General features: G+C 46.2%; 1 protein-coding gene across 2 annotated transcripts in view; it reads left to right on the top strand.

The window, feature by feature from the left end:
* Positions 1-12,647, top strand: part of RUNDC3B (RUN domain containing 3B) — a 109,071-nt gene extending 96,424 nt beyond the window's left edge. For both annotated transcript variants that reach the window (XM_075271742.1, XM_075271741.1), the window contains 2 exons: positions 9,615-9,733; positions 11,959-12,647. In XM_075271742.1, coding sequence (XP_075127843.1) covers positions 9,615-9,733; positions 11,959-12,104 — 265 coding nt within the window. In that variant the 3' untranslated portion in view covers positions 12,105-12,647. The remainder of the gene's footprint in view (positions 1-9,614; positions 9,734-11,958) is intronic.
* The last annotated feature ends 488 nt before the right edge of the window (positions 12,648-13,135 follow it).

Raw genomic sequence — 13,135 nt, 5'->3', positions numbered from 1 at the left:
GTACTTGCAGACAGTTTTTGGCAGAACTGGGCAGGGAGGTTGTTCCCGCCGCCATCTTGGAAAAGTAAGCCCTTATCTTCTGTGGATGTCGGCTTGCTCCAATCCGTCTGTCTATTCATGTCATCCCAGACAGACTGGATGATGTTGAGATCAGGGCTATATCTGTGGGGGCCGGATTATCACTTCCAGGGCTCCTCCTTCAAAGGGCAAAGGTCACACCAAATATTGATGGGATTTATATTTTTCATTCTGTTCATTGCCAAACATAAACTATTAACCCTTCTTTTTCCCATATCTGCCTAAAACCATTGCACACTACTGTACTGCACCAAAGTTATAGTAGATGAGGTCGGATATAGTCGCAGGTCCATCACGTCCAACCTATAACCCTATAATGTTGATCCAGAGGAAGGCAAATAAAACCCCATTGGGCTGATTCCACTTGCCCAATATCAGGGGGAAAATTCCAAATCCGGAAATCCGTATAAAATCCTGGATCAACTTGCCAAGTGTCTTGTCTTCTGACCTATCAGAGGATGTAAATGTTAACCCCTTAGTATCTGAATATATGAAACCCCAATTGAATATCTTGCCACCAGTTGAACCCCCACCTCTGGAACGACAGGCAAGCATTGTAAGATAGGGGGTCGCTACGTAATTGCTTGTGAAACCCAGAATCAGGCGTGAGCCGCCGCTGTTGGGATTGAGATGTTTACGGCGAAGAACACGGAGGATACGATTTTTCAGAACATCATAATGGCTAAAATGACATGTGCTACTCCGGGGAGAGCGGCAGCAAATGCTTAAATTAGTAGTTATTAAACAGCTCGGCGGCCCACACACACGCTGACAGCTTGTGTTCCACTTGTCAGTGCGACTCGGGGATTTTCAACCTGCGGCACTTTCATCTGTTTTCTTAAAGCTATAGCGCACCTTCACATCTATTATGCACCATTATATGCTATTATCTACAAAGAATTCTTCATCATCCGTCTCCTTCCTATCTTTGCCGCTCTCCCAGTGTACTGTATGTCTTAGGCCGGGGCCCCATGTAGTGAAACCGCTGAATTTTACATTACCTGAAAAGTGGATGGGATTCTGGTTAATCTCATCCACACGTTGCAGAAAAAAACGGGAATAATACGATTTCAAAAACGCATAAGAGAGTTAATCTGATTTCCTAATTTGGGTTCTCATTTACTTAAAGGGATCCTATCATTGTATACTCATTTTTTTCTAACTAACACATAGGAATAGTCTTAAGAAAGGCTCTTCTTCTCCTACCTTTAGATGTCTTCTCCGCGCCGCTATTTGGTATAAATCCCAGTTTTCTTCGGTATGCAAATGAGTTCTCTCGCAGCACTGGGGGTGTCCCCAATGCTGCGAGAGAACTCTCCAGCGCTGCCTCCATCTTCTTCTGGAATAGCCTCTCTGTGTGTCTTCTTCTGTCCTGGGTTTCAATCTTCTAGGCATGCACAGTTGGCTCCGCCATCATGCCCCTGGCCAACGGTCATACACCAGTTTACTGTGTAAGCGGCCACAAGAAAATGGCTGATTACACAGCTTACTGTGCGCAGTCGGCTCTACCCGAAGCCCGATGACCGAGCTGACTGCACATGCCTAGGAGACTGAAACCCAGAACGGAAGAACACGCAGGGAGAGGCTGTTCCAGAAGAAGATAGAGTCGTCGCTGGAGATCTCTCTTGCAGCATTGGGGACATCCCTAGTGCTGCGAGAGAACTCATTTGCATAAACCTGGATTTCTACTGAACGGCGGCGCGGAGAAGACATCTAAAGGTAGGAGAAGAATAGACTTTCTTAAGGCTATTCCTATGTGTTAGTCAGAAAAAAAGGGTATCCAATGATAGGATCCCTTTAAAGTTGTCCCTCTTGACTCTGGAGGACCATAGCCGTTGATCAGGATTATCCTACTAATAAGTGAAAGTTGCCGCACTTGTGAAAGTTTGTGTGTTTGGATGCTTGTGAGTTTGGATGTTTGTTCCTCAATCACACCAAAACACCTGCACGGATTAGCCTCACAATCGGCACACACAAACAGTGGAACTGGGAAGGAAACATAGGCTACTTATTATGCGGCTAAATACCCGTACCTCGCTACTGGAGCCGCCAAATTCATGATCGCGCTGGGCTAAAGGACCCAAGATGACGTCATCTCAGGCCCTTCAGCCGTTCGCCCATAGGATCGCGTGAGTGTGTGGGCGGCACTATATAGTAGTGTGCGGGCTCAGGAATATGGCGTCGCGCTGCTCCGGGGTGCCGCCGCCATGCAGCCTTGGTGTGTGACTCCGCGGCGTCTGTTGGCTGTGTGCTCACGGCATGCCTCCTCACTATTTAGCTTCTGCTGGCGGGGAGTGACAGTAGCGGCACGTCTCGGCTCCACATACTGCGTGAGTACGACGGGGGAAGTGCCTCTGCAGCCGACAGTGTGAGGGGGTTTAATGGTACGCCGGGAGCCTGCTAAAGGAGCGTGGTTTATTGCCTGGAGATTGCGGTAAGGGGGGAGGGGGGTGCCGGGACACTGATGTAGATGGGAGAATTGGGGGGGGGGGAGACTGCTGTAGATGGAAGAATGGGGGGGGGGGCGGGAGACTGCTGTAGATGGGAGAATGGGGGGGGGGGTGGGAGACTGCTGGAGATGGGAGAATGGGGAGGGGTGGCCGGGAGACTGCTGGAGATGGGAGAATGGAGGTGGGGGTTGGTGCCGGGAGACTGCTGGAGATGGGAGAATGGAGGGGGGGGAGGGAGTCCGCTAGGGGGTGCGCTGGAAATGTTGGGACGCAGAAGGGTGGTTGTGGGGGCCTCCTAGAATGCGCGAGAAGTGGGTGTTGTGCGCGCGCTGGTGGCTGGAGGAATTGGGGGAGTCGGGCCGCACCTGCGGATACTGCGCATATACTTAGATGTCGGAGAACCACGACGCAAACCTAGGCGGATTATTGCCAGCACCCATTGTATACGTGGGTCGGCACCAACAAACAACCCGCGGACGAAGTCGCGGGCAGATGCTAGTATCCTATAAGTAAAACAGTCATAATCCCTAATACTTCTATAATCCTTATAATCCCCAATACATCTATAATACTAAATCCAACCAGAATTCCTAATATGTTCATAATTATTATAATCTCTAATATCTCCATAATCCTAATCATTCCTAATATAACCGGAATCCCTGATGTAATCCTAATATCTCTTAATTCTTGTTGCGCAAGATAAATTCTTAAAGGGGTTGTACCACGAATTAAATGCGCTGCTTTTGCCACTTTACAAAAACGGGCATGACAAGAGCGTGCAGGGGACCGGATTTATTATCAGTTACACCAGATATCTGGGGATCAGAGGAGCCCCCATAGCGGTGGGCGGTGTTATGACTTTTTTGGGGTAGGGATTAATATGCTGATAGGGAGCAGCCGATATTTACTCACCCATCCCCTTTCATATCAAGGCCTGTCTCCGCTTCACTCTCTAGTAGGGGCCGCACTCTGCATATGGATGGTGATGTCCTGATATTGGTGAACGTTCAGACATAGTGTGCGATGTGGAGGCCGATGTAGTAGCCTGAACAGGAGTTAGTAGCAGCCAGTAGGTAGCAGTCTAATATATTACTGTGTGGGATCCAAAAAAGGGTGCAATAACAGGGCATAACTATCGGGGTAGCGGCTGCCACAGGGCCCAGGACATCAGGGGGCCCAGCGACAGCCGCTACCGTTGCATTGTGGGTTTTCATTTTTTTTTATTTTTTTTAATAGGCCATTACCGGCTAGAGTAACTCCAGCCAGTAACGGGCCCTATTTACTTACCGATCCTGGCTCCAGGCAGGATTCAGACTTACTTGTGTGACGTCCCTGACTTTACATGGCCGGGGCCTGCATCCTTATGAGTCGCGACGCAGGCGTGGGTCAAGTGACACCCTGTACATCATTGAAGATGGCTGACGTCAGCAAGGACTCACCAGATCCAGGGTTAGGTAAGTAACATTGTTTTTTATGTGTGTACCCTCCCCTGGGTCTCCGATTATTATACTTGGGAATCTGAAAAGACCCCCGAGTATAATAATTGATCATGGGTGGCCACAATGGGACATAATACTGTGTGTAGGGGGGCCAATATGGGGCATAATACTGTGTGTAGGGGCCACTATGGGACATAATACTGTGTGTAGGGGGGCCAATATGGGGCATAATACTGTGTGTAGGGGCCACTATGGGACATAATACTGTGTGTAGGGGGGCCAATATGGGGCATAATACTGTGTGTAGGGGCCACTATGGGACATAATACTGTGTGTAGGGGGGCCACTATGGGACATAATACTGTGTGCAGGGGCCACTATGGGGATAATACTGTGTGCAGGGGCCACTATGGGGGATAATACTGTGTGCAGGGGCCACTATGGGGGATAATACTGTGTGCAGGGGCCACTATGGGGCATAATACTGTGTGCAGGGGCCACTATGGGGCATAATACTGTGTGCAGGGGCCACTATGGGGCATAATACTGTGTGCAGGGGCCACTATGTGGGATAATACTGTGTGCAGGGGCCACATTGGGGCATAATACTGTTTGCAAGGGCCACTAGGGGAATTAATACTGTGTGCAGGGGCCACAATGGAGCATAATACTGTGTAATACTGTGTGCAGGGGCCACTATGGGGCATAATACAGTGTGCAGGGGCCACTATGGGACATAATACTGTGTGCAGGGGCCACTATGGGGCGTAATACTGTGTGCAGGGGCCACTATGAGACATCATAGTGGGTGGGATTGGTCAGTCGGGGTCTTTGGCATTGGTAGGGGGGCCCCGCCATTCCTAGTTATACCACTGGTGCAATATACAGTATTGTGTGAGGACCAAAAAGGTGATAATGTGCTGTTTGAAGGCCAGAAAAGGGGACAATATACTGTATAATGCTACTAACGTGGACAATATACTGTATAATGCTACTAAAGTGGACAATATACTTTCTGTGGTGTGCAATAAAGGGGGTATTTTTCTGTACGAGGCCACTAAAGGAGTAAATATACTTAGGTGGACAGTAAGTAGGGCATTATATTGTATAGAGATTTTTTGGCCTGCAAATGGGGGGTGGTTCTGATAAAGAATGGTGGGGGGAAACCAGGCATAAATTTGTTTAGGGTCCCAATATGACAATTCCACCTTGCTGCAGCCAAGAAGTTTATGTTTCTAGTCCGAACCATTGAACGCTCTGTCATTTTAAGTAAATTTGTTCCCAGAACTCCCCTATATAGAGATTTTGTTTACCCCCTCTCCATTTAGATGGTGAATGACACCGGTCATGCCCCCGGTTTGGCACACAGCCTGCTTGCAGGAGTTGACGTCGCTGTTTCTGGCCAGACCACAAGGTGTTAACAATTTCTAATTTCCAGCTGAATGTCACACAATCCGCACAGAACACGCTGCACATTGCTATTTCCATATGAATAGACATAAGCACCGATAAAAGAACCCAACGTGACGCCGCGGGTCAGACAGGTTTCTTTAGAATAGGATTTCTCGCAGCGGCACATTAAATTACTACCTAGTCTGTCGGGCGCAGTTTAATCATTCACATTTGGGATTGTTATACAGGATTTAGGATTTACTGCGGCGTCAATATTAATGGAAGATGCTCGGTTCATGGTGGTAGAGATAAGGACATGGCGCCCACTGAGATCCGAGCAGATGGACATCGCCGCTGTGCCATTGACTCCGTGTAATGATCACTCTCATGTAAAAAAAAAGACAAGGTGGGGTGTAAGAAAGCCCTCCATAAGCAGGTGCAGATTGTATTAGATGTAGCCAGAGATGTATAACCTGTATGTGGTGGGTCCATTCCCCTCCCTGCCTCAGGAAGCCTGTATGTGTGTATACAAATACCCTCAGCCATGAGTCAGCCACAGGTGCCCCCGTAACAGTGCACAACATCTATAGGTGCCCCCGTAACAGTGCACGACATCTTTAGGTGCCCCATAACAGTGCATGACATCTATAAGTGCCCCCATAACAGTGCATGACATCACTAAGTGCCCCCGTAACAGTGCATGACATCTATAGATGCCCCCGTAACAGTGCATGACATCTATAAGTGCCCCCATAACAGTGCATGACATCTATAGATGCCCCCGTAACAGTGCATGACATCTATAAGTGCCCCCATAATAGTGCATGACATCTATAAGTGCCCCCGTAACAGTGCACGACATCTATAGGTGCCCCATAACAGGGCATGACATCAATAAGTGCCCCGATAACAGTGCATGACATCTATAGGTGCCCCATAACAGTGTATGACATCTATAAGTGCCCCCGTAACAGTGCATGACATCAATAAGTGCCCCGATAACAGTGCATGACATCAATAAGTGCCCCAATAACAGTGCATGACATCTATAAGTGCCCCCATAACACTGCATGACATCTATAGGTGCCCCATAACAGTGCATGACATCTATAAGTGCCCCCTATAACACTGCATGACATCTATAGGTGCCCCATAACAGTACATGACATCTATAAGTGTCCCCATAACAGTGCATGACATCTATAGGTGCCCCATAACAGTGCATGACATCTATAAGTGCCCCCATAACACTGCATGACATCTATAGGTGCCCCATAACAGTGCATGACATCTATAAGTGCCCCCATAACACTGCATGACATCTATAGGTGCCCCATAACAGTGCATGACATCTATAAGTGCCCCCATAACACTGCATGACATCTATAGGTGCCCCATAACAGTACATGACATCTATAAGTGTCCCCATAACAGTGCATGACATCTTTAGGTGCCCCCGTAACAGTGCATGACATCTATAAGTGCCCCCATAACACTGCATGACATCTATAGGTGCCCCATAACAGTACATGACATCTATAAGTGCCCCAATAACAGTGCATGACATCAATAAGTGCCCCAATAACAGTGCATGACATCTATAAGTGCCCCCATAACACTGCATGACATCTATAGGTGCCCCATAACAGTGCATGACATCTATAAGTTCCCCCATAACACTGCATGACATCTATAGGTGCCCCATAACAGTACATGACATCTATAAGTGCCCCCATAACACTGCATGACATCTATAGGTGCCCCATAACAGTGCATGACATCTATAAGTGCCCCCATAACACTGCATGACATCTATAGGTGCCCCATAACAGTACATGACATCTATAAGTGTCCCCATAACAGTGCATGACATCTATAAGTGCCCCTGTAACAGTGCATGACATCTATAAGTGCCCCATAACAGTGCATGACATCTATAAGTGCCCCCATAACAGTGCATGACATCTATAAGTGCCCCCGTAACAATGCATGACATCTATAGATGCCCACGTAACAGTGCATGACATCTATAAGTGCCCCATAACAGTACATCCCAGCCACAGATACCCCAGTAGAGTCCATGACATCTATAGGTGCCCAGCATACCAACCACAAGTGCCCCATAATAGTGCATGCCATCTGCCGGTGTTCCTATTACAGTGCATTCCATCTACGGTGCCCCCATAACAGAACATGACATCCATAGTTTTTCCATAGCCATGCACTCCATACATACCGTAAGTGCCCCCATAAAAGTGCATGCCATCCACAGGTGCTCCCATAACAGTGCTTGCCATCTACCGGTGCCCCTATAATAGAGCATGACATCCACAGATGCCCTATAACAGTGCATATCATCTATAGGTGTCCCATAACAGTGCATAGTGCATGTCATACATAGGTGTCCCCATAACAATGTAGGACATCTACGGTTACTGCAATAACAGGTCATACCAGCCACAAGGGCCCCATAACAGTACATGTCATCCACAGGTGCCCCCATCAAAGTGTATGACATCCAGATCTTCCCTCATAATGTTAGATGCCATCTACATGTCCCCCCATAATACTTTATGCTGGCCACAGGGGCCCCTGTCTTTTTGTTCTTATCAGTTCAGGAGCAGGACCTGCACGGTCTCCCCACTTCTTCCTCCACAGACCCCACAGTCTCCTCATCCAGGGTTACATCATGGCGTCTGTATCTTTGATGGAATAATAATGCTGCATGCTGTGCTATTCTTCCCATCAATCCTGATATAACCGCGGCAGGTGACTCCAAACAGAGTTGACTGTTATGGCGGGGGGAGGGGTACTTGGATTAAAAAGGCTGATATAGGGGGTAAGAAACGTGAAGTATTGTGGCACGACTTGTAGTAAATCTGACCAGCCAAGGCGCCCCCAACCTGCTGTGCCCACTGAGAGGTGAATGTTTGTGTCTAAAGTCTGGCATGAATGATTTACTTATTATCCATGAGTTACGACGTCCTCAGGAATAATAACAATTGAACTTACCAGGCGGCCATTTAAAGGCTACATGGCTACATTCTCCCAAACACAGCGCCACACTTGACTATAGGATGTGTTTGGTATTGCAGCTGAGCACTATTGTAGTGGATAGGGCTGAGATGCAATACCACCCACAACCTGTGGACAGGGGTGGCACTGTTTTTAGAAGAAATCAAAAATTATCTTACACATGGTGTGATAAAGAAATAAACTGTAAGTGTAAACTTGTAGTTACACAGCATAGTTGGGATGTCTGTAAATTACTTAGACTTCTTATAAAGAACCTTACTTTGGTCTTGGAGTCGAATGTTGCTTTTTATGACCCATATTAAGTAGGAAATAGAGAGGAATCTCAAAAAGAATCAGGAGGACCCAGAGCTCATTGAATTCAGTGTGTACCAGGCAATACTTATTTTCTCCTGTGGTGGCGCTGTTGGTAAATGTAGCACTTTCTGCTGGACCCACCTGAAGATCATGACCGATCACTAGAGGTCCAACCACTTAGGAAGTCCTATTGACTCTTTATCTGCTGGCTGAGATACAGCTATTTTTTTTTTTTTTTACCTCATCTTTAAAGGGGTTCGCTGGAATCTGAGCTCCTACAGGGCAACAAAATTCTGAATTTAGCTCTAGGGATATATGGAGGAGAGAACAGAACTCAACATAAGGAAAGCCAAGAATTTACAAGATTTCTGTGCATTATATGTAGCTGGTACGTGTAGCGCGGTGCGCGTTGTGTTCATAGACAAGGTTATTGTAACTTTGAGAGTCATCATGGCACACCAATGAACCAGAGAAACAACATGTCGGACTCTGCTACATCTGGACATGCATAAAAGAGCAGCAATGCCTGTATTTATGTTGTGCTAAGTGGCCTCATAGAGTCTTGTGTATGCCAATATCAGGGTGGTGACCAATATGGCTACTATTACAGATGCTACAGGGGTTGTCATACTTTGGATCTCCCAAAATCGTATCTTCCATTAAGCAAGAGAGCTAGCTGCAAATATGGTATGCAGTATATTACTCCTGTATACATATGTATGTAGTTAGCTCCCCCTAGTGGAGGCTGCAGGCAGGCACATTTTTAGGATTCCTTTCTATAGGCTCTCTACCTATAACAGTGGGTAAGTATGCTGAGGTGAGGGGGTGTCAGTATACAGCCCTTATGGATGCTCTAACTATGGAATATGCTATTTGCAGTTATATCCTTGCACTAAATGTCTTGCCCGTTCTTATTTTTCAGTAAATCGTTCCATCGTTTTGGGCACTTATCTGCGGATGCCAGTCTATCTCAGATTTCCTTTGACCCTGGGCATTCTCAGGACGGCAGCGCAAAACATGACAGCTCCCGCTTAAGTGGAGGTGAATAATAATCTCTATTCTGTTACCTTGTCCTTAATAATGGTATATAGTATATAGAGTGTATACAGCATGTGGTCTTCTTACAATGGAAGGAAGGAATATTAACTGGAGGATAAGGCTACATAGAATTTGTCTGTAGTCTTTTACCATAGAGACGCATGGGAATAGATAGGAGCTGTTTACGCAAAAAGTTTGCAAAAGTGTACATACCCTTTAAATAAGGAAAAAATATATTTTTGTATCGTGTTAGCCAGTGGATATGAAATATATAAAGAAAACTTGAGAGTCTTCAGTAGTTGATACCTTTTTTAATGGCTAACTAATAATGATGACAGAATACAAGCTATCAAGACTCCAGGCCTCTTCCTCAGATACGCTTACTATATACTATACCTGAGGAAGAGGCCTAGAGACTCAAAAGCTTGTATTCTATCATCAGTCATCCAATGGTGACTTCTCCCTTCTTATTCTTCTGGACCTCTCTGCAGCTTTTGACACTGTTGACCATCATCTCCACCTCACTATGCTCCGCTCAGTCGGCCTCAATGACACTGCGCTCTCCTGGTTCTCCTCTTATCTCTCAGACCGCACTTTCAGTGTACCATTTGCGGGATCGGTTTCTTCCCCTCTTTCCCTTGCTGTTGGGGTTACTCAGGGCTCGGTCCTCGGCCCCCTGCTCTTTTCTCTCTACACAGCCCCCATTGGACAAACCATTGCCAGATTTGGCTTCAGGTACCATCTTTATGCTGATGACACCCAATTATACACATCTTCCCGTGACATCACCCCTGCACTCATACAGAACACCAGTGACGGTCTCTCTGCTGTCTCAAATATCATGTCCTTGCTCTATCTGAAACTAAATCTCTCTAAGACTGAACTACTACTGTTTCCACCAACTAATAGATCTGTCCCTGATATATCCATTGCAGTCTCAGGCCTTACTATAACTCCTAGGCAGCAGGCCCGCTGCCTCGGGGTCATGTTTAACGCAGACCTTTCCTTCACCCCTCATATTGAATCACTCGCACGTTTATGTCACCTCCACCTCAAAAACATCTCCAGAATACGCCCTTTCCTTACCAGAGATACACTAAAGACACTTACTGTCTCTCTGATTCATTCTCGCCTTGACTACTGTAACTCCTTACTAATCGGTCTTCCCCTCACTAAACTCTCCCCTCTACAATCTATTCTGAATGCAGCAGCCAGGCTCATCTATCAGGCTAGACGCTACAGCGATGCCTCCGGTCTGTGCCAGTCACTACATTGGCTGCCTATTCATTATAGAATACAATATAAAGTTCTCCCCCTCCCCCACAAGGCTCTCCATAATGCCGCACCTCCCTACATTTCTTCCCTCATCTCTGTCTACCGCCCAACCCGTGTTCTCCGTTCACTCAATGACCTAACACTTCCATCCTCTATTATCAGAACCTCCCCCGCTCGTATACAAGACTTCTCCCGAGCTGCACCACTTCTCTGGAATGCTCTACCCCGGACAATCAGATTAACTCCCAATTTCTACAGTTTCAAAGGCAAACTAAAGACGCATCTTATCAGACAGGCCGATCACAATTTCTAATGTAAACCCTTCCGCACTATAATTAGAATCCCCAAAATTTAACCCTCCTCTGTCCTCGCTCCCACATGATATGTCTTTTCAGGCTAACTTTATTTGTCCAAGCTCCATCCACGTTACAGGACACGACTGGTGACGGCTCATACAGTTTTATGTTTGTGTAATGACAGTCACCTCTATTACAGAATTGTCTGACCTCTGTATAAGCAATGCCGCCCCTGCTACCTCTTGTGTCACCCCCTCTACCTCATAGATTGTAAGCTCTTGCGAGCAGGGCCCTCAGTCCCATTGTGTGAAATGACTTTCCTTGTAATGTATCTTTCTGTCTGTATTTGAACCCTACAAATTGTACAGCGCTGCGGAATATGTTGGCGCTATATAAATAAAATGTATTATTATTATTATCATTACTATACCTGAGGAAGAGGCCTAGAGACTGGAATGCTTGTATTCTGTCATCATTATTAGTGAGCCATTAAAAAAGGTATCAACTACTGAAGACTCTTTTTATTTATTACTATACTGTATTTCATACCCTTTAAAATGAACGTATATATGTTGCAGCTAATGTGAAGATGGAGGGAGCAGAGACCCCGATATAAGACATTGTTGAACTTAACGTGCCCACTTTATATTTGGCCAGGTAAAGAAGACACCCCTTCATTACTCGGCCTCTGTGGATCCCTCACCTCCGTTGCAAGTTACAAGTCCCTCACGAGCCTCAAATCCAGTGAATGTCTTGCCAGCCCCACCACAGAGATGACAAGCCCAGGCCTAACCCCATCATGAACGGAGAATGTATACAGGAAAGGACAAGCTTTTTCATTTTTTTCTCATATGCAGACTATACTCCATGTCTGGACGGCTGCAGAAGGCACAACGTCTTGTTAAACCCATTGACTTTTTTTTTTTTTCTGCAATTTTTGTTAATTTTTTGAATTTTTGTTGTCCAGAATGTATCACTCCAGAAATGTTTTTGTTCCAACTGAAGCGGGTCTGCACATTATGGCGGGATAACAGGATGCAGCCAGTCAAGGTGCCCTTATCTCTATGTCCATAGGACGGTGGTCCTTCCCAGTATGTCACCAGTATTTACCATTCCATCCGAGTATGCAGCTTCGCACTGAACTGAAACGCGTGTACACTAAGCCAACGATTGTCTCACACGGTGATGTGGCGCCACCTGCTCGTCCTTGCGTCGTTTTATTTCGGTTGTTAGCTTTCCGTGCCATCTGCAGGTCCACACGGCTGAACGTGGGCCTTTTTTTCTATTTTTGTATGTGCAAAGTTAATTCCATTAAAAAAACAAAAAGTACAAACCACAGAAATAAAATATGGGTTGACAGCAAACGTTCTATGGACATTTATTGGGACTTTCGGTCTCGATCAATATCCGGTCATACTTTGCACCGATCAGCTGATGTTTCCTCTTTGTGCTGGACGCTTTCAGTAAAATGTGCATACCTACAGCCCAGTCCCAGTCTCTATAACAGCGGTGCAGGGGTATTGTAGTTCTGTGCCTATTACTGAAATTGGTGCTCTGTCCAAATCCCCCAATTAGGGGCAGAACGTCCCTTTAATAGCATAGGTGAGTATAAGAAACTTTGTGATATAGTTTATCAGAGATAAAAGCTTCTTTCTCCTCTCTGGAATCTTTCTTGAATCTGTCTTGGTCACCCAAGACAGACTGTCAGCTCATAGAGGTATCAAATTACTGGAGAGGGGAGAGAGAGAGAAGCAGAAAAGAGACAAACGGAGGCTGTCGGAGCCAGTAATAAGTTTTCTATCTCAGCCATGTGACTTATTTACCTCAGCAATGG

Source organism: Leptodactylus fuscus, chromosome 4 (genome assembly GCF_031893055.1).
Source record: "Leptodactylus fuscus isolate aLepFus1 chromosome 4, aLepFus1.hap2, whole genome shotgun sequence".
Lineage (NCBI taxonomy): Eukaryota > Metazoa > Chordata > Amphibia > Anura > Leptodactylidae > Leptodactylus > Leptodactylus fuscus.
This window is presented reverse-complemented; position numbering and strand designations above follow the sequence as displayed.